The sequence below is a fragment of the Parasteatoda tepidariorum genome, chromosome 5 (genome assembly GCF_982258835.1).
Source record: "Parasteatoda tepidariorum strain Cologne lab strain chromosome 5, Ptep-v5.0, whole genome shotgun sequence".
Classification (NCBI taxonomy): domain Eukaryota; kingdom Metazoa; phylum Arthropoda; class Arachnida; order Araneae; family Theridiidae; genus Parasteatoda; species Parasteatoda tepidariorum.
The window spans coordinates 40,583,688-40,608,819 of record NC_141759.1 but is presented as its reverse complement, the minus strand read 5'-3'; the positions used below and the strand labels follow the sequence as shown (position 1 = coordinate 40,608,819).

At 32.8% G+C, this 25,132-nt stretch overlaps 2 protein-coding genes across 5 annotated transcripts in view; one reads left to right on the top strand and one right to left on the bottom strand.

Annotated features, from left to right (window-relative positions):
* Positions 1-657: 657 nt before the first annotated feature.
* Positions 658-13,535, bottom strand: Sym (symplekin scaffold protein). 2 transcript variants are annotated; one of them, XM_016050592.4, is made up of 3 exons: positions 13,384-13,535; positions 6,167-6,320; positions 658-4,406 (listed from the first exon to the last, which is right to left on the bottom strand). In XM_016050592.4, exons 2-3 carry the CDS (start codon positions 6,309-6,311, stop codon positions 1,093-1,095), a joined length of 3,459 nt encoding a protein of 1,152 aa, XP_015906078.4. In that variant the 5' UTR covers positions 6,312-6,320; positions 13,384-13,535; the 3' UTR covers positions 658-1,092. The 2 variants fall into 2 exon arrangements, with proteins under 2 accessions (XP_015906078.4, XP_015906087.4); XM_016050601.4 differs by having other exon boundaries at positions 658-4,403.
* A 70-nt stretch (positions 13,536-13,605) lies between these two features.
* NO66 (Bifunctional lysine-specific demethylase and histidyl-hydroxylase NO66) overlaps positions 13,606-25,132 on the top strand; it is a 47,510-nt gene continuing 35,983 nt past the window's right edge. The window contains exon 1 of one of the 3 annotated variants that reach the window (XM_043050392.3): positions 13,606-13,862. In XM_043050392.3, coding sequence (XP_042906326.2) covers positions 13,803-13,862 — 60 coding nt within the window. In that variant the 5' untranslated portion in view covers positions 13,606-13,802. The remainder of the gene's footprint in view (positions 13,863-25,132) is intronic. The other 2 variants (XM_043050391.3, XM_087163765.1) reach the window with 2 other exon arrangements.

Genomic DNA, 25,132 nt, shown 5'->3' with positions numbered 1-25,132 from the left:
GTTGATATTCTAATATTACAGTCAAACCCCGCTATAGTGAACACGGCTTATAGTGAACTCCCGGATATAGTGAACGAAATGCTCGGTCCCGTGCCTTGCTATACACGTATAATGTTATTTTTAGTGGATATAGTGAACCAAAAAAGTGAGGAAGTTGGATATAATGAACTTTTTTCTGTCTTCGACTGATTCCCCCCCCATTTTCTTTGTAATAATTTTGAAATTTCTACTTCAAAATAAATACATATACCGATTTCTAAAACAATCTATAGAAACTACTTTTATGTGCTTGAATGGCAGGTTAGACAGTTTTAAAAAGCGGAATAACAGAAATTCAGGAAAAATTATCTGAGAGTCGGGAAGTGTTTCAATATCTGATGTTGAGGATTGCTCATCAGCTAAAAATTACTAACTTTTATTTGTACGCAAGACGAAGAGTGATGAAAAATAACACATTTTTTGCTACTACATAATATTTTTCAGTCATTTATATGAATATAATGTAATAAAAGGGAGGAGTTTGGGAACCATTAGTGAAATTCCCTGCGTAACGGATATAGTGAACTCCCGGTTATAGTGAACCGAAATTTCGGTCTCTTGAAAGTTCACTATAGCGGGGTTTGACTGTATATTTTATTAAAGACAAAATATGGATAACTTCAACTGTTTTTAATTATTATTAATATAAACAAACACGTTATATTTTAATCTTTAAGTCAAAATGATCTTTAGTGGTTTACAAATCACAAGTGCCACAGTGTCTAAAATTTTACAGCTGATACCCAATATGATTGAATATAATGCTAATATTTATCCAACTTATTGCTAATATTATTTCTGGCTTTAAGATTTTTTGTAGAAACTAACTGATATTTTTAATACCTTAAAGAATAATTCGATAATTTTATCACCTGAATAACTTCATCAAATAATCAAATTTGTTCAGTCAAATCTCTGAAGATCAAACTATTTTTTCTGCTGCCCTCTTCCAAAACAGATTGTGCAATCCTACTATTTTAGAATTTATCATTTTTGTTCCAACTATCCAAAATTATAACATCAAAATGTAAACCAGAACACATGATGATTTATTTACAAATGATCTTGTCCAGGTGGTAATGGTTCTTTAATGTTTTCTTCGTCATTTTTTATAGAGCCATCTTCGGATTTTTTATCATCTTGAGACAAATCCACACCAAGGACATCTATCACAGCTTGAGGAATATTTGCCTTCTGTCCCTCATTAAATGATTTAACATGCAGGCATAATGATTCACGTAAATCTGGGCACGAACTTAGGACTTCCTCCAATTGTGGGGCAGGCAATTGCAACAACACCTGAAAAGATTTTGGTTTAGTTCTTTGGCAGCACTTAATAAAACCCTCCCAAATTTTCTTCTGTTTCCAGACTTCTTTCAATATTAACCGTTGCAATATGTGAGTAACAAAATCCAAAAGATGAGGATAGTTTGCTAAAGATTGTATAACAGTTCTCATTAATAAAATAGGCAAAGGAGTTTGTTCCATCAGCTCCTGAATAACCATCGCCAAGACAACTTGAGTGTAAACATTTTTCTCTTCCAAACAGAGTGAAGTAGCCTTGATAATTATTTTAAGGTTGCATTTAGAAGGATCAATGTTATGCAGAGCGACCAATAGTTCAGCTGGAGATATCGGGCTAGAAAAATTACTTCCTAAAAGACGATGCAAAACTTCTTTTACTACTGGTGTTTTTTGTTGAATCAATTCTGGTAATGCAGAAATTATTTCACGCTTAGAAAGACCATTAATGATTGGAATAAAGAAACGTACGTCTGGAACTCTTTTACGATATAAATCTCGAACTCTAGCAACAAGTTCGGCTGATGGTGGTGCTTTGTCAGTCAAAATATGGATGATTCTTGTAATTAATGTCTCGGCTCCTTTAGGACAGTTTTCAACAAAGAGTAAGAGTTCAGGAGAGGCCATGCTCATGCCTTTAACTGGTGCTTCGAGGGCACGGAGAATAATTCTTTTAATATCACCAGTGGCTTCAACATAAACAGTTCCAAGATCTTGAATGAGGCGATGGTTTATGGGCAACAAAGTTAAATACAAATGTAAACATACTTTAGTCAAATCTTCAGACCAAGTAACAGGCCTTTGTTTGAAAAACAGGAAGAAATCAGTTGGTGGGTCAGTATGTAACAAAAACTTGAGACTTCTTAAAGCAAAAGCTTCAATGAATGACCTCATATGGCCACTTTCATGGATGTCAACTGCTGCTTTTACAGCTTTTGTCCGTATGTCACAATTTTCATGAAGAGTAAGGTCACATATTACTCCTAAAAACAGCAACTTCTTTGTAGGTCTTCTAAAACTCATGCTTTCAGCCATTTCAAGAGCTTCAGCAGTAGATGATTCATCAATACAAACAGTTTTCAGAGACTCAGCCATCCCTTCTGTAATAAATGGCACATCCAAGAAAAAACGAGTGTAAAGAGCATGGTTTTCTTCGTCACTCTTCAAAATGCCACCCAATAGAGAATCGACTGCTTCTTCATAATTTTCAACATGGCTTTCTATGGAACATTCAAATCCTCTATAAGCAGAATATTCTTGATATATCCAAGAAAATGCTAGATCTAATCTATTGCGGGGATTTTCCATGATATGATTTTTCAAATCAATGGAAAAATCACCTCTAAATCGGGTAGCTAAGTTAGTAAGCAATTTTGTTCTAATTGGAGCAGCACCTCTTTTAGTAATCATTTTTTCAGCATTCAAGATTCGATTATAAGCAGCTCTACAAAAATTATTAGACTCTTCTTCGTTCATTGATTTCGCTATGGCTTGGAAGTCGATTTTCTTAGATATTCTATTAGCTTTTATTTGGGAGCCACCACTAGGCATTAAAACAAGCCCTTGCTTTTTAGGCTTCATTTCTGTAGTTTGGCTTACTAGAGTTTGGATTGGTTTGGGTACATTAGAGGCTGCCTCATCCTCATCACTTTCCACTTTTTCATTTTCCATTTTATGTTTCATTTGTTCCACACCTTTTCCAATTCCAGCCAAAGTTAATTGTGTGGCTAAAAGACGAGCCAGATGTTTAATCTGAGCTTCGGTGCCAGCAGCTGCAATAGGAGTGTATGTGGACTGAAAGTTAGTAGGCATAACATCAGGCAAACTTAACATGCTTACTAATACTAAATCAACAACATTTATACTGTGAAATTTGGGTACTAAATCCTCAGCTGTAATATCAATAGCTGTGTTTTTAGCTTTAGTTCCTTTCTCAAGACTGGATTTTATTTTGCGAGGTCTTGATGAAGATGGTATATCTTCCTGTTTTGCACTTCTGTCCTCTATTTTGACGCTAGGTTTCTTGATTGCCTCTGCATCCGGAAAGCATCTACTTATCTGCTGAGGTGAAGCACCTAAATCAGAGAGCATGATTGATATTCTTGATTGAAATTCGACAGCGCCAGGATGCTTAACCAATTGAAAGAGCTCTAATTTTAAATTCTTTCTTACACTACTCACTTGTGATTGACCCAACGTTGGTGGCAGATTTGCATGAAGCAATTCAAATGCTTCTAAAACTTTAGGAAAAAACTCAAATCTTTGCCTTCCTATTGAAGTTAAAACTTGCATGCAAGCCATAAGGTTACAAAGAGACACATGGGAAGCACAATGAAAAGCAACAATTCGCTGGAAAATATCTTTGGCTTCTTCTTCCATCTTCCTGGGTCGAAAAACTTTTAATATCACTGGTATCTCATCCAAAGATAAATCAGTGTTTTTCGGATCTGCATATTGGTCTTTGAATGTTTGTGCAAGAATAACATGTTCCATAAATTTTGTAGCTGAAGTACGGACTCCTTCATTGTCAGACTCCAAGAGCGAGACAATTGTTAATTTTAGTTCTGTCATTGAAGCCCAAATAGCTTCCATTACATCATCAACATGTTTTGCATTTACAAAATAACGAATGGTTAGAGGATAAAGATGAGTTGTTGTTTGGATAACTTTTTTCTGAACTTTGACCGATTCATCGTGTAGCATCATCAACAGATTGTTGATTACTTTTGGAAGAAATTGTAAGTCTCTCCTACAAACATCCTCAATGAATTGTACAATGAATCTGCGTACTTCAGGATCAGTGTCATGTTGAAAACTTACTACTTCATCCAGAAAGTTGTCCAGCAACTTAGGTTCTTTCTGTATGATCAGTTCTTTGACAATGAGCAGATTTTTCAGCTTTCCATTTTCTTCCTTTGGTGTAACAGCATCATTGAGGAGCTGGACAATTCGATCAGCAGTCACTGATTCTTGTACAGTTTCTTCTTCAACAAAAAATTGAGCAGCAGTGCTACGTCGACATTCTACAGTTTTCTTTTTTAATTTTTGAACCAAATCTGTTTCTGCTGAAAGAAAGGAAACAAATAATTATGTTTTTTGAAACAAATCACAATATAGTTGACACTAAAAAAATTTGGAAAAAAAAGGGTAACAATTTAAAGAATAAATAACCAGAATATAAACAGCAGTTTAAGTTCATTTACACTCTAATATTGATTACTAATTTAGTATATAAATCTCTTTTGAGGTACATTAAAAAAGTATTCTTAAAATGTAACTAAGATATTTCAGGATTCTGGTTTTCTTTTTCTTATTTATCAACATAATTTCAGAAAATTCTAATTAATAATAATAATAATAAAAAAAAACATGAATTAGATGAAAAAATATATGAGATCTTAGTTACAAACTCCACTAAAAAAAATTTATATGTCTCTAATAACAAATTTATAGACTTTAAAGCTATTATACAATTAGTATAATATAATACAACATAACCTAGCAAAGCCAATAGCATGCAATATTTAATTTGTTTATTTCTTTCTTTGAATTGAGACTTAATTTCCCCCCGGCCAGAATCATATCTGGTTGACCGAAATGAAACGGGGAAAAAAAAAGTTTTTTTTTGTGCACTCAAACAAAATAATAATTTTAAATGTTAATGATAAAAAAACAATTCTAAGCATCGAAAATGGTCATTAATATACGCTATTAAGGATATAATATAATATAATATATATAATATATATAATATAATATAATATAATATATATAATATATATAATATAATATAATATAATATATATAATATAATATAATATAATATATATAATATAATATAATATAATATATATAATATAATATAAGTTTTTTCCTACAAAAAAATATTTGTAGAAACAAAAATTCTTCTCAAAAATGATTTGTTAAGAGATATCAATGAAAAATATGCCTAATAAAATTGACCTCACCTAAATAACTTTTTAATTTAACTAGTAATTCTCTCTCTTTTTTCAATACAATTATGTTGCTAGATAAATTTCATTGAATTTTAAAAAACTAAGTTTCTTTATACCATGTCTTTTTTAAATTTACAACAAATTACACCATATACAAACTAAATACAGTATTGTAGTGTAACTACCACTACAATAATACAATTCCAATTCGCTAGTATAAAAGACTTGTTAACTCAATTCTATCCTGAGATACCTTTTGATAGATGAAAGTTGACATTGTTAAAAGCTACTCTCTCCTCAGTATTTTATTATAATATTATGATTAAAATTTTATCCAAAACTTACAATAAACAATATTGAAAAAATAACATATAGTTGCTATCTTAAACTAAGTATTTTTAAAATAATTTTTAATGATGGAAACTGAATTAAACTTTACAATCCTATCAAATTGAAAAGAAAAGAAACCAAAGCTTTCTTTGCTTTTGGAAATTTTATCTTCTAGTTTATTTGAAGAAATTCCCAGGAATTACATTACACAGCAAACACTGTACACATAGCCGTAAGTAAAACATTGGTATGAATCAATACTTTGAGAAAAGCTGTGAATTAAATCAGCAACTAACTCTTAAAGAACACAGTTGGGGGAAAAATGATTTTTAACAATTTTCCTTGTATTTTTACTAATATTTGTGAGACAATTCAGAGGCCAAATAAAAAGTCATTATGGACCATTTCTGGAATAAAGAGTCATAGGTTGTGCATTCCTGATAAGACATCATTTTTTAATAATTGTAAATCTTTTTGATATAGAAATGAATACAAAATTTGCTTCGTTAAAAATTTAAAATAAGAGGTAAAGTACTAACCTTCAGCTTTTCTTTTGGAGGGGAGAGAGCTTTTCTGAGCTTCAGTTGTTTCCGTTCTAGTAGAGCTTCTACTTGAAGAAGAATATCGTTTATACTCTTCCTTAGAAGATGAGGAATGTCTCGAACTTTTCCTGGTTGAATCCATCAGACTGGTCTAAATAAAGAGAAAAATTTTAGGAATCATATTTTTAAATTTTTTTTATATGCTGTGCTAAGAAAATAAAACCTAATTGAATAAATTGATCTAGTGGTAGTGAACAAGAGCTTCTGTTTCTAGATTTAGAGCTGTTAATAGATCTAAAAATTCTAACAAGATTCAACCAGTACTAAATAAAGTAAAATTTGTGTCAAATCCAGGCATAAGAATATTTAAAAAAATGTGTTTAGGAGGTGAAGCTTTACAAGTTTTTAAAATTTTGAATAATCACTAATAGATAAGCAAGTCAAAAAATAGAGTACATAAACATTCTAATTGTAAAGAAATAAGGATGTTTATATTTTGTATTTGATTGCGTTTGCAAGTTTGCGTGGTTCGTATATTACGAGCTCATGAAGATAATGTTGATCTAATTTTAGATAAACAACAACAAAAATAATGAATAGCGGATTAATTGTTAATATGCATTTATTAAGAACCGCACATCGATCTATCTTTAGATGCAATGAAATCCAACTAGGAAGCAACTTTTTTTTCTAATTAATGTAGGTGGCGCTACTATTACTGCATACATACCGGCTTCAACATAGCGGGCCACCTTGAAACATAGTTTCAAGATTTACACATCAATAAACAAAAACCAAATTTCAACTATACACATCTAATAAAAAGAATAATTATAAAAACTTATGCAACATACATGAAATTGAATATATATATCATAAACAGATGTATAGTTTCCTTGGTATAAACCGGATAACCATAACACAAAACAAAAAGAAAAGTCTAAAATAAAGAAAGTTAATCAGTCAATAGGTAAAACTGACAGTTTGTGAATGGATCTTTTATAAGTTCCAGTCTCAGTTTTGACACTGACCACTCTTACCTTAGCGTCAGCACTAGGGAAAACTTCTTGTATATGCCCCAATTTCCACTTCAAAGGTGGAATATTGTCCTCTTTAATGAGAACTAAATCGTTAATTTTCAAATTAGGCTGAACTCTCAACCATTTGGGGAGCTGTTGTAAGCTGGAAATATACTCAATTAACCCATCTTTTCCAAAAATTCTGGAAAAGTTTTTGAGTTAACTGCCAACATTTTAATGGGGGTATGTTTTCGTTTAGAAGGTTCTCTTCTGGTATAGAAGAAAGAGTGGTTCCCACAAGGAAATGTCCTGGAAGTGCTGAAAGTTCAGCGGGATTGTCCGACACAGGACACAAAGGACGAGAGTTCAAGCAGGATTCGATTTGTGCAATAAGAGTTAAAAACTCTTCAAGGGTCAATTTATGATCACCTATTGTTCTTTTCAAATGCGATTTTGAGGATTTCACAGCAGTTTCCCATATTCCTCAAAGTGAGGTGCTGAAGGTGGGTTAAAATGCCATTTAATTTGTTCATCGGCAAAATACTGAAGGAGATTTAACCACTCGATTAATTTCCTTATTTGCGGCAACAAAATTTGAACCACAGTCTGAAAATAATTCATTTGGTTTTCCTCTTCGCACAACAAATCTTTTTAGAGCTGCAATAAATGATTCAGCGGTTAAATTTCCAACAAATTCGATGTGCACCGCTTTTGTCACGAAACACACAAAAGTTCACTTATTAATGCAAAGGCTTCGTCAGCACTTTCTGCTCCAAACAAGCCGTCATCTACAGAAAAATTATGTACGACTAAATTAGCTGCTTTAGGAAAGCCCAATCCTTCACCGATGACTAATTGTTTTAAAACTCGCGTTGCCAAATAACTGGCCGGCGTGGTACCATATGTTACGGTACACAAACGATATTCCTTAACTGGTTTCATGGGATCATCTCTCCATAGAATTTTTTGAAAATTACGATCTTCACTATGAATCTCTATTTGCCGATACATTTTTTGCAAATCACATGTTATCGCGATATTGTAACATCTAAACCTTAGAAGAATAGCGAAAAGATCGTCTTGTACTTTAGGACCATTCATTAGCGTTTCATTCAGTGATAACCCGGATGTAGTTTTTGCGCTGGCATTAAAAACAACCCTCAATTTTGTGGTTGGACTAGAATCATTAATTACGTGATGATGCGGGATAAAATAGTGCTAATTTTTGTTATCTAAATTTAGATTATTAGCTTCCTCCATATGCCCAAGAGAAAGGTATTCCGCCATAAATTTTTTGTATTGAAAATAAATATCTCGAGTTTTTAAAAGTCTTTCTTTCTAGACTAAAAAGCAATTTGAATGCGGGGGCTTTTGAATTTCCCAAAATTCCCTTATTAGGTTTAAACGGGAGTCTAACGGAATATCTGCCTTCTGTATTGCGTGTGACATTTTCCACAAAATTTGCTTCAAAAAGGTTTTCTTCCTTTGTAAGCGGTTGTGTTGAAGGAATTTGTTCCAATTCCCAGAATGTTCTAAGTCATCGGTACTAATATATTAAAATTATTAACTGAAATTTGCTTGGTTTTAGCGCATTCAAAAGTAGTTGCTCCGGAAATTATCCAACCTAGTTTAGAGCATACTGCGAAAGGGAGATTTTCATCGCGCTTTATTACTTCTCCGTTAATTAATGTAAAGAATACATTCACACCGCATAGAATATCAATATCTCCTGATTTCCAAAAATATGGGTCAGCTAGTACTAGATCTTGATATTTTCTAGACAAATCAATCGGCATGGAAGAGTTCGGTATTTTTCCGAAAAATTTTATCAACATATGCGAATGTTGAGAATCTTAAATTATCATTAAAATGAGGCGAAAATAATAAATCTACTTGCCCATTACTCGAAGTATTACAACTTCCTAAACAAGAAATAGATATTTGAGCGGGATTTATTTTTAATTTTAACTTGCTGACACATTTGCGAGTAATAAAGTTTTTCTCAAACTCAGATCCCGAGTCTAAGAGGATTCGACAGTTAATGGATTCATTTTGAGAATTTATAACCTTGACTATAGCTGTGCATAAAAGAACTGAAGAATTCCTTTAATTTATGTTATCGCCCAATTGCTCACTATTCTGTTCATCTGCTCTGGTTATAAATTTAGGGGCACTTAAAGAGGGAAAAAAGGGTTTCTGTTTCTCATCTCTATGCAAAGAGCTCTGATGTCTGCGATTACACTTAAAACAGGTGTCAGAAGATTTACATTTTTTTATGGCGTGAATTCCTGATAAACAGTTATAACAAAGATTATTACTTTTAACGAAATCAATCTTTTGCTGAACCGGTAAATTACAAAATTTCGAACACTTTGAAATATAATGATTATCGTTACAATATACACATATAGAAAGTGAAACAAAAGAATTCACTTTAGTATTAATAGGTTTTTGAAATTTACTGGACAAACTTTTGCTGGTTTGAAGAGTTCTAGCATAGCTTTTTAAAAATTCTATTAAATCTTTGAGTTTGGGTATTTCAGTATTATTTAATTGGCGCTCCCACCACAATTTAGTGGAACTATCTAACTCTTGCTACATTAAATACAACATTAAAGTGTCACTAAAAGTATCCATTTTTTGGCCTAAAGTTTCTAATGAACGAATAATTTCATTTACATTATCAACCAAGCTTAATAAAGATGTAGCGGATTCATTATGAATATTCAGAAGATTTAAAAAGCGTTTAATATGAGCAAAAGTTTGTTCTTTTGTATTTGAATACCTTTCGTCTAACAGATTCCAAGCTATTTCAAAATTATTATCTGAAATTGCGATAGATTGAACGATTCGCGAGACATCACCTTTTAAAGATGTCTTTAAATACTGAAGCTTTAGTGCGTTTGATAACAATTCATTTTTAGTTACGGTCGCTTTATATAAATCTTTAAAAGTTAGCCAGTTGGTAATATTACCGCTGAAAAAAGGTAAGGAGAGTTTCGGAAGTTTTATAATTTCACTTGCGTTTTTCTCGAAGTTTGGAGCAGAAAAAACTGACTCATTTCTTGGTTGCTCGTTTAGTTTCTTCCCACTGCGAAATTTCCATAATATAATTTTTTCTTCATAGTCATTCGCTTTATCTAGTTCGTTATTTAATTCAGTTTCATCTTCAATAAGATTTTCAACAGCAGAGTTTATCGTTTTTAACTCAGTTTCTTTTATTTTTAATAGCTCTAAGTTTTCAGCTAATACATCAAAATTAATTTCTTCTACTGATAAATTACCTTCTATTTTTTTCAAATAACCGGTTACTGCTCTTCGTACAGAAGACAGTTTTGTTTTTAATTTTTGGAGTTCTAATTCTTTTGCCATGTTTAAAATAGTTCAAATAAGTATAAAGTCTACTTACCCCTTCTTCGGGATAAATATTTAAAATATATTACCAGCGTTAGTAATCCAATGGAAGGCGTTGATTACTATTTAATGCGCAACACTATCTTCACAAACCATGCTCCGGCTCGACTTCACCATGTTAATATTTTGTATTTGATTGTGTTTGCGAGGTTCGTACATTACGAGCTCATGAAAATAATGTTGATCTAATTTTAGATAAACAACAACAAAGATAATGAATAGCGGATTAATTATTAATATGCGTTTATTAAGAACAGTGCATTGATCTATCTCTAGACGCAATGAAATCCAACTAGGAAGTAACTTTTTTTTCTAATTAATGTAGGTGGCGCTACTATTACTGCATACATACCGGTTTCAAGAAAGGAAATGTTAGTTGCAGAAAGCTTTAAAAATTAAATATAATAATTTTAATTTAATCAGAGGACATATATAGTTAGAGTAAATAAGATTAGATAGTGCCCTATCTTTGCTCACCGCACTTAAAATAAGTTTACAATATGCTTTATAGGTAGGCAATACTGACTGTACATCACTGATAACAAATGAGTGAATGAAGGCTAGTATGAAAACTGAGAAAAATTATACAACACAATGTGAACCTGAATATTGAAAGGTAAACAAAATGGGGTTGCATACAGAGTGTTGCCCATTGAAGTCCAAACCTCTGTTTGTCTCAGATGGTGTATTCAAGAATTGCAATCCTAGATATGTTTTATTTTCAGTTCACTTGAAACTTTAAAAGTCAATAGACAATTTATTAATAAAACAATGAATTTTTTGTTGATTATTAAAATTTTTCACAATTTTGCAGGAAATATAAAAATTAATCTTCAATTTTTAAAAGAAAATTCTCAAACAAAAGATTTTAGTTTCTCAATTACCGTATTTTCAAGAAAAAAGCGAAGTTTAAGTCCAATAGAGACCTTCTTAATTGCCATGTCATAAAAAAAAATGGCTATGAAAACATACGTTTTTTAGAAAAAGAAAGATAGAAACCAAAACAAAAATCAATTGCAATATTAAAATAATAGATTTAACACTAAAAATTTTAATTTGACTTTTTCACATTGCTGTAGTTTCAGAAAAAAGTGACCATAAAAGAATTAAGTTCATTCGAAATGCTGTTTAAAAAATGTCATAATAAAAAAAATCAAAAGAGAAAAACAAAAAAAAAGTTCTTAGTTCTGAAACATAACTTTAACGTTGAAAAATACAGTATTCTATGTTATTTTTGTTTTACTGTACAAGAAAAAAGTGGTTATAAAAGAATAAAGTCTGTTAGAAACACTAAGCTAACATGTTTCACTTTAGTTAAAACAGAAAAACAAATAAAAAGGAAACCAGAAGAAAAAAATCAATTTTTAAAATATAAAGTTTTGAAAAAATGATGAAATTGACTTGCCTGTATAGCATTAAAAAAAAAAGAAAAAATCAGCATTAAAAAACTCCAGGTTCAGTATAAATTCGACAAATTTTACTTTCCCATGCTTCCATTACTTTCAGAACATAAATTAACAAGTTTTAGAATTTAACAAATATGTGTACAAATTATTTCCAATAACATATAGTAAAAAATACAATATCAGATTATTTTTTATTACATCTATTAAAAATTCTGTAAAAAAATCTTTGTAGAAAAATAATTTTTCAAATAATACCAATAAATAAGCCAAATAGGCTGAATACCTAATAGTGGCTAAATATTCGTTACATCACTACTGCCCAGTAATTATTTCAAGATTAAAAACTATCCTATACAGCATAATAGTTCCAAATTTTTTAAAAATGGATCTTGTTTCAGGATCTCTTTAGAAATAAAAAAAAGGCAAGGTGTAACTGTAGAACAACTTCAGTTTCGGAGGGCACTTTCTATTAATGCCATAAAATAAAATTTTAGCAAAATTCAAATATATTAATAATAAAAACTAATACTATATTTTAGAGAAGAAATGATCAAGATTTATAAATATATAAATATATGTTAAAACAAAATATCTAGAAAGGGAGAAGCGAATAATTTATGGGAAAGCAGGGTGGTAGGTAAAGCGGTGATATTTCCGTATCGTGATCTGTCTAGCCAACTACAATTGTCAAGGTGCCAAATTGATTTTAAATTTGCACATTTTTTTTAAAAAAAACACGTAGATGTTAGCCCGGGGTTGGCTATGAGTTATACCTTTCGAGTTGGTCCCTTTCTGCGATGTTTTTTTTTTTTTTAAAGTTTCTCACGGGGGGGGGGGGACTTGACTTGGACTTTCGATTATTCTTTTCCAAGACTTGTCGATTATTCTGCCACAGATCACGATACGGAAATCTCCCCAATTTGTAAATTAAAGAGAATGTAAGGGCAATAATTAATTACAAACATTATTCAATATAATTATCTATCTATGGTCAGTAAAAACTACATGAATAAACAAACGAGAACTATGTAAAACGCAAAGCATAGAGTAAAACTAGTTGAGAAGCAACTATGTGCACTTAAACTTAAATCTCCTTGCTTTATTAATTTAGCTAATAGGTAATCTTCATTAACTTGCAATTGACTTCATATTATAATATGCTAGATATAATGTAATAAATATAAAGCAGCAATTTGTGACGAGAAAAATCAATCAAATTTGAAACCCATATTTTAGTTTAGTTAATAAAAATTGGTAAATTAAAAAGTTCACACTTAAATTGATTTTTAAAATAATGTTTTAAAAACCAGTAATGGGAAAAATGTGAAGACTGAAATGTTTACTAAAAAGTATGTTGCGATGCATCATAATTTACCTTGGAATCAGTTTTTGAAAAATATTTTACAATTGTTTTTAAATTATGCTTCCCATTTCTCCCTAAACAAACACATTAGTCAAAAAAAATCCTTATTTGCAGCCGTTTGTTTAACAAGTTGCCATCTTTTTAATAACGGTCAAAGTTAAAGTGATTAAATGGAAAGTTTTTGATGACCTTTTTTTGTTATGATAAAGTTTTCTCACTCACATTTTCAAAACTGAAGTGAAATAAGTACTTAATCAATATATCAATACATGGCATCAATTCCTATGGCTTCAATCAATCATCAAATAACTTGTAAAAATTTTGTAATGAAAATTATATATTAAAATAGAACTAAGAAGAGAATTCATTGAGCTCTAGATAAGTATTTAAAAAATTTGTGCATTATTATTTGAATCTGGTGAGTTCTTAAAATGCCTCTTCGCAAACAAATACCTGCTAAACCGTCGGCACGAGCTGTTTATTCAAAACAAGTATGTATGAACATTTATGAATTAGCCGATTTTCTGAAGATTGCTCTATTTAATATTTGTACCAATCGAATTAGTTTTTCTATTGAAAAATGATTAACCCATTTATTCAATATGTAAATTAAGGTGTCTTCATTTCATTAAGCAAGGTTTGAAGTATTATTTAAACAAAAAATGTTTTTAACTTTTAAGAGTATGGAATCTTATTCTCTCACTTGCAATTTTTTCCTCCCTTCTAATACACACACAAAAAAAAAAATTCTCATTGAAATATTTATACTTGTTCAATTTTTGTCTTTTAAAATCAACACTTGCAGTATCGTTTATAAGTAAGTTAGTTTTTTGCTTTTTAAAAGGGGATTTAGCCGATATATAAGTCTATGTAATTGAAACTAATGCAAAATCATCGGTGAACACAACAAAGTAATTTGAGCCTCCCAGTGACGCCGGTGAAATCTTTCCTACTACATCAGAGTGCACAATTTCTAATGTTTCATTAGCTCGTGTGTTTGAGATTTTTGGAAACTTCTTGCGCTTCATCTTTCCTTGAATGCACACAGAGCATGGCTTGTTTGTTTCAAGATTGGATTCCTGTTTACTTTTAGTGGTTATTATGTTTCTCAAAGTGCCTGGGGAAGGGTGTCCTAGCCTGCGATGCCAGAGTCCATTCTACTGGATCGTTGAAATGTACGCTGCAGGACAATCTTCTTCTATAATATATAGTCTTCCCTGTCTTCTAGCTCTCAAAACAATTTCACCAGTTTCTGCCAGTATTTTTGCTTCACCATGGGCAAATTCGATCTTAAAACCTTTTTCTTCAATTCTGCCAATCGACAGCAAATTTCCGCCCAAGTCTGGTACATACAATACATTTGCAAGATTAATGTTGCTTTTGGTAGAATCTTCGTGAACTGAAATAGTGATGTTTCCTGTTCCGGTAACTTGAACTTTTTCAGAATTCGCCACTTCTACCACTGAGGTGTAATCAGTTAGCGATTCGAATTTCTTTCTGTTTGACCTCATGTGCTCTGTAGCACCACTGTCTAGAATCCAGATTGTTGAGTCTTCAGATTTAAATTTATTTGTTAGAAAGGCCCAGTTCGTTTTTAAATCTATAGCAGTCTTGGCACTGCTTTGATTTCTTCGTTGTGCTTCTTCACAATTTTTGGAGATGTGACCCCATTCTCCGCAGCTAAAACACCTGACAGTTTTCTTCGAATTTGTAGCTGTTTCGCTGTTTCTTTTTGTTGTCCATTTCTTCACAGTGTTTGTCTGCATTGGTCTTTTTTGATTATAGTTTCTTGTGTGAAGTGCCAGTTCTTCCTGCTCTTCAACATTTGGCGCATTTCTATATATTCTTTTTTCTTCAACTAATAGTCTAGACTTCACAATGGTTGTTGTCAAGTTATCTTCGTCCTTTTCTAAGTTCAGGATTAAGCTTTCGTATGATTTTGGCAGACCTATTAACATGATGAGGGCAACTTCTCTGTCGGTGAAAGCATAACCACCACTCGACAATTTTCGGTGTATTTCAATCAATCTGGTCAACATTAGAGTTAAAGCTTCATCATTTTTCTTTCTCTCATTTTCGGACATTTCAGCAAGTCCATAGCCAGGCTCAACTGCCTCCCAGCATTTCTTCTGCACCATCAGTGCACGGGCACGTATTGCCCATGCATGATAATTTTCGCCGTTCAACTTCTTCAATTTGTATTCTTCCATAGCGGCGATTATTATTGTGCTGCCTATCTTCTTAGATCCGAATTTCTAATATTTATTTACACAGAGCGTCGTGCTGATAACGTGTTGAAATTAAATTGCAATTGTAAATAAACAGATCATTATGAGAAAAAGAAATATTTTAATGAATATTATAACATAAGACAAATTTAAGACTAAAAAAAAGAACACTTCTATTGATGCATTTTCTACAAATTAATAATAATAAGTTGCCAAAATCAAACGAACTAAAACAAGGCAATGCATCAGTCAGACTGCTTACAACAACCTCGATTTGTTGATTCCATCAATAACCTCCGGTCCTGGTACTTTATATTCTTTCAAAGGTAGCTAACTGTGCCGGAATCCCCTCAACAAAATGGAATTTCAGAAAGGATGAACCAGACTTTGATCAACATAACCAGATGCCTTCTCATAGAATCAGGAGCAAAGCCAGAATTCTGGGCTGAAGCTGTGTGCACAGCATCTTATCTCCGAAATAGACGCCCATCTACTGCAATTGGAAGAAGTACGCCAGAAAAGTTATGGTCAGGTAAAGAAACGAACTTGGATCACTTGAAAGTTTTTGGATGTCGGGCCTGGAGCCATACACGATCATTTCAAAGGCGGAACAAATTTGACCCAAAGGCTATAGAATGTATCCATATTGGGTACCCAAGTGGTATCAAAGGATATAAACTCTGGGCTCCAGAAAGAAAAAAGTTTTTTATCAGCAGAGATGTGCTCTTTGAAGAAGATGTGTTCCCTTTCAAATTGACCAAAGAAGGACCCTATGAAGATAAGATTTCCTTATTTATTGAAAATGAAGACACAGACAATATGAACTCAAGTGATGAAAAATCAAATAAACATCCAAATTCTGAACTACATGAAACATCGCCAGAAGAAATAGATCAGAATCCAGACACAAATGCCATCAGCCAAGATGAATCCCAAAATAATGTTTGTGGAGATCAGACTTACCAACAAGTTGAAATGACAGAGGAGTCCAACCAACTAGAACATGATCAAGAAGATCCAAATAATCAAGTCTGTCGAAGTGATTCTGCCAGAAGAAGCACAAGAGCTATTAAAACCCCTGCACACTTGCAAGATTATGTTCTCTACAAGGCAAAAGAAGCATGTCCTGAAAATGCAAAGCAATTCCATAGGGACCCTGTAACATTGGAAGAGGCTCTAACATCACAAGAAGCAAATTTGTGGTAAAAGGCCATAGATGAAGAAATTAAAAACTTACGTTGTGCACAAACGTGGGAGCTTGTTAGCAAACCACCAAATGTCAAGCTTATCAGTTCTAGATGGATATTTCGGAAAAAGAAAGCTGAGACAGGAGATTGTGATAAATTTAAAGCTAGACTGGTAGCTAAAGGTTACATGCAAATTCCTGGAATTGACTTTCAAGAAACATTCTCTCCCGTGATCAAATTAAAATCTATCAGGATCTTATTGGCACTAGCTGTGGAATGTGAAATGGATATTCATCAAATGGATATAACTGCTGCTTACCTGAATGGTACTCTGAAAGAAGACATTTACATGAAACAGCCTGAAGGAGCCATAGTGCCAGGCAAAGAACATCTTGTCTGCCACCTTAAAAGAAGCCTATATGGATTGAAACAATCTGGAAGAGAGTGGAATACGTGTTTCGACACCTTTTTGAGAGATTATGGTTTAACACGTTCTAAAAGTGATCCATGCATATACTATCATCCAAATAAAACACTTTACCTTGGCATATATGTTGATGATATGCTTATTGTTGGAAATTCAGAAGCCATAGACATGTTTAAACTTAAGGTTAAACAAAAGTTTAGAGCAAGAGATCTTGGAGAAGTAGGTGAAATTTTATCGATGAAAGTGAAAAGGTATGCTGATGGATCCTTAACCTTAGACCAAACATCCTATGTCGAAGAAGTATTGAAGACCTTTGATGCAATCTTACTCAGAGGAGCATCAACTCCCTTAGACCCAAGTGTTAAACACTATAAGTTAACCGATGCTGAGTGGGAGGAAACTAAAGAAGCATCGAACAAAATTCCATACAGGCAGGCGATAGGCAGTTTGCTGTATCTCGCCTGTGGTACTCGCCCTGACATTGCTTATAGTTCAACTTATATGAGCCAGTTTAACGAAAGACCTTCTGAAATTCATTGGCGAAGTGTCAAACACTTATTCAGGTATCTTAAACAAACAAAACATCTTTGTTTGACATACAGAAAAACTCGAAAGAAGCTAGAAGTATTTTCCGATGCAGACTGGGCAGCAGATTGCATTGACAGAAAATCATTTAGTGGTTATGTGGTCATTCTTGGGGGTGCTGCGGTGTCTTGGTCCAGTAAAAAACAACATTGCACTGCATTGTCTTCCGCAGAAGCTGAATACCTGGCGATGGCCCATGCCACCAAAGAAGTATTGTGGATAAAGAGTTTACTGTTTGAGCTCGGTAAAGAAATGTTTGTACCACCTCCAGTACTAATAAATGTTGATAACCAGGCAGCTATGTTCATAGCTAAAAATCAAACTACGTCTAATCGGAGTAAACGCATAGATCTTAGGTATCATTTCATACGGGACAATGTAGATCAAAGAATTGTCGACTTTCAATATATTAATTCAATAGATAATGTAGCTGACCTCTTAACAAAAAACATTTCGAAGAAAGTACTCAATAGCTTGAGGACTCAGTTAGGTTTTATAGAATAACTGTAATATATTATGTATATGTGTAGTGATCATTCCCGTGCCCTGGTAAGGGGGAGTGAAAGAATATAAAGTTCCAGGACCGGAGGTTATTGATGGAATCAACAAATCGAGGTTGTTGTAAGCAGTCTGACTGATGCATTGCCTTGTTTTTGTTCGTTTGATTTTGGCAACTTCTTATTATTAATTTGTAGAAAATGTATCAATAGAAGTGTTCTTTTTTTTAGTCTTAAGTTTGTCTTATGTTATAATATTCATTAAAATATTTCTTTTTCTCATAATGATCTGTTTATTTACAATTGCAATTTAATTTCAACAATAAGAACAGTAAAACTTAACCACTTTAATATAACATTTAACAAGTAAATAATATTTGTGGAAATATTAGAACACAACTATAGACAAAGATCGCTGACGTTATCTCTAGTAGAACACAAAAGCTAGAAACGATCTCTTTGTTACAGAAAACTAAACTGAATCTTTTTGTTTAGTTGCCAGATCACAAAAGTTCAAAGTTAGTGTGGCCACACCATCCCCCTTCCTGAAAAAAATTTTTTTTGTAGAAAACTGTGCATATTTGGCAGGGAAGTGAACTCCTCTTCCAGAGCGAGTCCGAATTGGAATGTTCTGATCTGGAGGAGTTTCTTTTACAATTTGCTTTTGTGGCTGAGATGTTTCTTCAGGTGTAGGTTCTGGTTGTGTTGATAAAGGATTGAAAGTATCTTGATCGGGTAGTAGATGAGCAGGTTTAAGTCTGTCGATGCTTACAGTACACTTTTTATTATTTAAGAGAATTGTGAAATTTTTGTCATTTCGAGAAATTACTTTATAAGGACCTGTATAAGGCGTTGCTAATGAAGGTCTCATAGCATCAACACGTAAAAAGACATGAGAGCATGTATCTAGGTCTCGGAAAACGAATGTAGATGGAGAAGAATGGTAAGCTGTTTGCTTTGGTTTTAATTGTTGAACATGTTTCTTTAATTTCTTGATAAAATCAGGTTCAGTCACATCCAATTCTTCGTCAGAAAAAAATTGACCTGGAAGATGAAGATTTTCTCCATAGACCATATCTGCCGTGGAAGATTGTAGATCTTCTCGAAAAACAGTTCTCAGTCCCATAGAACTAAAGGTAGGGCAAGAGTCCAATTTACTGATGTATGACACATAATTGATGCTTTAAGAACACGGTGCCATCTTTCAATCAGGCCATTAGCCCGTGGATGATATGATGTAATCCGTGACAGGTGTATGCCAAATGTATTTGCAAAGCATTTAAAAAGTTCACTAGTAAATTGGGTTCCTCTATCAGTTGTCCCTCTTTGAGGTACTCCAAAACGTGTGATCCATCTACTGTAAAATCCCTGAGCAACAGTTTCAGCTTTTATATCTGTTAATGGTATTGCTTCAGGCCAACGAGTAAATCTGTCTATGCAAGTTAAACAATATGTAAATCCTTGCGAAGACGGCAGAGGACTTACCAAATCAATGTTTACGTGATTGAATCGTTTGTTGGGAACCGTAAATCTAGAGAGAGGAGGATGCACATGCCTTGTGATCTTGGAACTTTGGCGTGATGCACAACTCTTTGTCAAGAGGGAGACATCTTCTTTAATGTTTGGCCAAATGAATCTCTCACTTATAAGTTTGACGGTTGCTTTGATTCCAGGGTGAGCCAGATCGTGCAAGCAATGGAAAACTGCAGTGCGATGTGATTTTGGGATATATGGCCGGATCATCCCAGTAGAGTAGGGGTGCTCAACCTGCGGCCCGCCAACCCTCGATGTGCGGCCCGCGGCCGCAATCTGAACATAATGAAAAAAAATTAAATATTTGTTTTTGAAAAATAATAAAAAAATTCGGTAATTTAAATTTACACTTTTAAGTTTTTGACTCACCCAATCTCAATCAATGTAGTTTTTCGATGGTTAACGCTACGGATTTCACATATAGTTTTAAAAATCTCAATATTTTTAATACATCATTATTACGATTTACGAATTTTAATTACCACTTTTGACGCTTTTCGTATGTGCCGATTCCAATGACTTTTCGGTAGTTATTGCTACCCATTTTCAAGTAGTTTCTGAAATAGCGATTTTTGAAAGTTATGAAGCGCTTTATTTGTGCAAACTTCATGGAAAATCTAAATGACTTTAGATCCTTTCTTCAACAGTTATTGCTGCACATTTCCGCCCGGTTTTTAAAACTTCGATATTTTAGCACGATATTATTACGAATCGCGAGTAAAGAATCGCTCATTTAGATAACCATTTTTTGACATGGTAACGATTTTATCTCAAATCAAATTATTTTTCAATCGTTATTTTAGAAATTATTGCTACACATTTCTACAAGGTTTTGAAAGTACCGATATTTTTATATGCTATTGCGACATTTTAATTTCAAATCCCGCCTTTAAATTACATAAAATTTTGATGGACTTTATTTACTCCAATTTCATCTGAAATATAAAAGTATTTTGGTTAGTAGTTATTACGTTTTCCCCGTGATTTAAAAAGATTATGATATTTTTAATACTATGGTTTGACAGCAAGCGAGTTTTGAATCGCACATTAAAATAATTATTTTTTACGTGCTCTGTTTGTGCCGATTTTATCATTTGCGTTGTACCCGATTTTAACACGCATTTTTTAAGAGGTTTTTCGAACGTGTTTTTTCTTCTTTCCCGTTATTGCTGCATTTTTATTTGTGATTTAGAATATACCTGATATTTTCACGCAATATTACAACTCGTGAAATTCGATTCAGTTTAAATTTTTTTTTGTAACTTAAAAAGTAATTACGTATCTAAGCCAAATCAACACCTTCCCAGGAAAAAAAAAACGAGATGTGTTCATATTAAACGCGGTCCGTTTTGCAAAAAAAATAATTCAAAACATGGCATAATTCTTTAGTCCCATGAACACGTGCAAGTTTAACAACACACATCGAACCTATTCTTTTTGTTGTCACATGTAATTTAAAAGTCATACATCGTAATTTGTATTTACGCTATCTGAAAACTGCACATCGCATTTCGTATTAACATTAACGAGATTTAAAAATAATCCATCGCGTTTCGTATTTATGGGATTTAAAATCACATATCGCGATTCGTATATATCATCCGTAGCTACTTTTCTCGCAATTCATATGCACGCGTTTTCAAATCATATATCGCGATTCATATTCATGCATTTAAAAAATCAAGTGTTGTGAGTAGTCCTTTCGCAATTTAAAAGCCACACAATTCATATTCACGCGATTTGAAAAACAAGCATCGAGTTTTTTATTTACTCAATTTAAAAATCACACATGGCAATTCGTATTCAAGCAATTAAAAAATAACACATAGCAATTCGTATTCAAGCAATTAAAAAATAACACATCGCTATATGTATTTCCGCGATTTAAAAACCCAGAAAGGAAGAACACCATCTAGGACAAATTCCAAAACTGATTATGTTATTTGCTCTAAATTTAATACTACCCACAACAACAGTTTCTGTCGAAAGACTGTTTTCCAGAATGAATTTGGCCTGTTCAAAATTACAGAGTAGTCTTTAAATACAATCATTACATTTTCATTTAATGGCTCAAAAAATGTCACATGATCAAGTAGATAAAATTATCACAATATTCAAAAATTTTGCAAATTACAGTATAACCATTAAGAAATTTTTTAAACTATTTTCCACCTTCTTGGAGCATTATATCATTTATGATTATATGCTGAGAAATGATTTATATATCATTAAATTTTAACTGTATAAAACATTTAATCAAGATAAGTTTCGTAAAGTAATGTAAATTTTATTGATTGTTAATTGATTGTGTATTAATTGTAAATAGTAAGTGTCATGTTAAAAATATATTCGTCATAAAAAGCTGTAAACAAGTTAAGTATCTTAATAGTTTTTTATTATTAAGGAATATAGTTCCTTAAAATTTAATATGTTTTCTTTCTTTCTTTTTCTTCCCTCTCTCAGCCTCTTATTATTAATTTAAAATAAAAATGTCTGAAAGTTAAAGTACATTCCCTAATAAATGCTAAATCTTATTTTCCACTTAAGGGGTTTTGTTTTAATCATTTTTAACCCTATAAACTTTCTTTAAATCTAAGTATTTAACTTGAATTTATATTAATAACTAGAATATTTATTTATTTGAAATTTAATTCTATGAAGAAAAAAATTTAACGTTAAAATTTATGTTTAAACGGACTTTTGTATTTTGTAATGTGATAAAAAAAATTTCAATTTTTCCATAGTTTTTTAATTATTTCAATTTATCTAAATTTTTTCTGATAAATTGATTCTGATTTTCGAACTCTGTTTTCCTTCTTAAGTAATCAGTTTTGCATTTTCTAATTTTAAACGTTTTAAAGTATTGTATTTTTTGCAAAGAGATTACAAGGTTAACCGACAAAAAGAATTTAGTGTTATATAAACAATGATGTTTAGATAACAATCACCACCAACAATTGCTTTCAATATGTCGGTCTAAACACTTTGGCATGCGGCCCTTCATTGGTCAATCTGCTGTGCATGTGGCCCTTCACTGAAAAAGGTTGTGCACTCCTACAGTAGAGGTATCACAATATAGGAAAGTGTTCAGATCAGAAATGCTAATCTTTTTCAACTGCAGACCAGTTTCACTGTTAAGTAAGGCTTCTAATTCTGAATCATTTATTTGTTCTTGAGCAATATCAGCATAATTTAAGTCTCTTGGAACTGCAATCTGTTGAATTCTGGAAAAAGCATCAGCAACTGCGTTGTGTAAGCTGCTGATGTGCCGGATGTCATTGGTGAATTCACTGATGAAATTTAGTTGATGAATTTGCCGTGGTGAAAGATTGTCATATTTTTGAGCTAATGCATGAATTAAAGGTTTATGATCAGTGAACACTATAAAATTAGTTCCTTCCAACATGTAACGAGAGTATTTTATGGATGTAAAAATTGCAAGGAGTTCACGATCATAGGCACTATACTTTTTCTCCGCAGCACTCAATTTACGAGAAAAGAAACCTAAAGGCTGCCACTCTGCCTCTTGATAACTTTTCTGATGAACACAAGCACCCACAGCAGTATCTGAAGCATCTGTCATCAAAGCCAGCACTGCAGATGAATTCGGATGAGCCAAATAAGAGATTTCTTTTAATTCTGCTCTACAAGATTGGAATGAGCTTTCAGCTTCAGTTGTCCAAGAGAGAGGAGTTTTGTCATTTTTCTTACAACGTCCAAGCATTTGATGTAATGGTAATTGCTTTTGAGCAGCATGCGGTAAGAATTTACGATAGAAATTTAGAATTCCTAAAAATCGTCTGAGTTCGCTTATTGTTGTTGGCTTAGGATAAGTGGAAATCGCTTCAACTTTGTCTGGTAATGGCATAATACCATGTTCATCAATCAGGTGACCTAAGAATTTGATTTTTTCTGCAGCAAAAGTGCATTTTGAAAGGTTAACAATGAGGCCATATTGTCTCAAACGTTTGAAAACTTCCTTAACATGAAGGAGATGTTCTTGGATTGTGGACGAGGCAATCAAAATATCGTCAATGTAGACATAACAGAAGTTTAACCCTTGCAGAACCTGGTCAACAAAACGCTGCATCGTTTGTGCAGCATTTCTCCACCCAAAAGTCATGAATTCAAAAAGTCCAAATGGGGTGATGATGGCAGTTTTTGTAATGTCTTCCTTGCGCACTGGCACTTGATGATAAGCTCGGCGGAGATCAAGCTTTGTGAAGACAGTTTTGCCATGTAAATTGGTAGAAAAATCGTGTAAATGACGAATGGGATACTTGTCAAAAAGTGTATTGGCATATAGCGCACGTTAGTCTCCACGTGGTCGCCACGATCCATCCGATTTTTTAACCATGTGCAATGGGCTTGACCAACAACTTTTGGATGGGCTACATATTCCTTGGTGTACTAGGTAATTAAATTCTGCTTTTGCCGCTTCCATTTTATCAAGAGATAGTCTTCTCGCTTTTGAAACCAATGGTCGACCCTTTGTTTCGATGACCTGACTGACATTATGAGGTATAGTATTTGAATAATCACCATTGTTTGGCACTTTTTGTTTCGTTTCTGAACTAGCAGAGAATATTTCATTTGAAAAAGTAACATCAGCAATCTTATCCGCCATTATAGCTAATTTATTAAGAGTGTCTGATGAAGTACTTAAAATAGCTTGCATTTGAGTGGGAAGTCTTTGAAGCCATAATGATTTTAGCAATGCGTCGCCAACACGATCACCAGCCTAATCTTGCATTTGTCGCAGCAATGCGGACGGTCGCCTAATGCGATATCTTGCAGGAGTTTTTTTAAACGACGCTCTTCAGAAATACTGAATATTTCAATTAATCTTTGCTTTAAAGAATCATACATGTTTGTAACTGGAGGTGAAGTGATAATGTCACTGACCTGCGATAAAATGTCCGTCTCGATTGAAGCGACGATCGTATGATATTTTGTGCTATCTTGAGTGATTCCCGCAGTGATAAACTGAGATTCCACCTGTGAAAACCATATTGCAGGATTTTCTTTCCAAAATTGGGGAACTTTAGCAGCTACACGCGAAAATTCTGGCATTGCTGGCTCCGTTTTAGAACTGTTTCCATTTTCGCCATCCATCACGTCCGTTGTCACCAGTTTAGCCGATATAGGGTGACCCGGGGTAATTCACGATCACTCTGTTTCTGGGGTAAATAATGATCACCTAAGTTATATTTAAAAAAATTTTTTTTTTTTTAAATTTGAGACATGGACAAGAATGCTTGTACACTTTACTAAAGTATAACTACATTTACTTAATAATAGCTT

Bases quoted from the DNA above. Each gene is read 5' to 3' on its own strand.
- Sym (XM_016050592.4), bottom strand. From the start codon at position 6,311: ATGGATTCAACCAGGAAAAGTTCGAGACATTCCTCATCTTCTAAGGAA. The intron at 4,407-6,166 runs GTTAGTACTTTA...CCTTTCTTTCAG, and splicing joins CTCCAAAAGAAAAGCTGAAG to CAGAAACAGATTTGGTTCAA.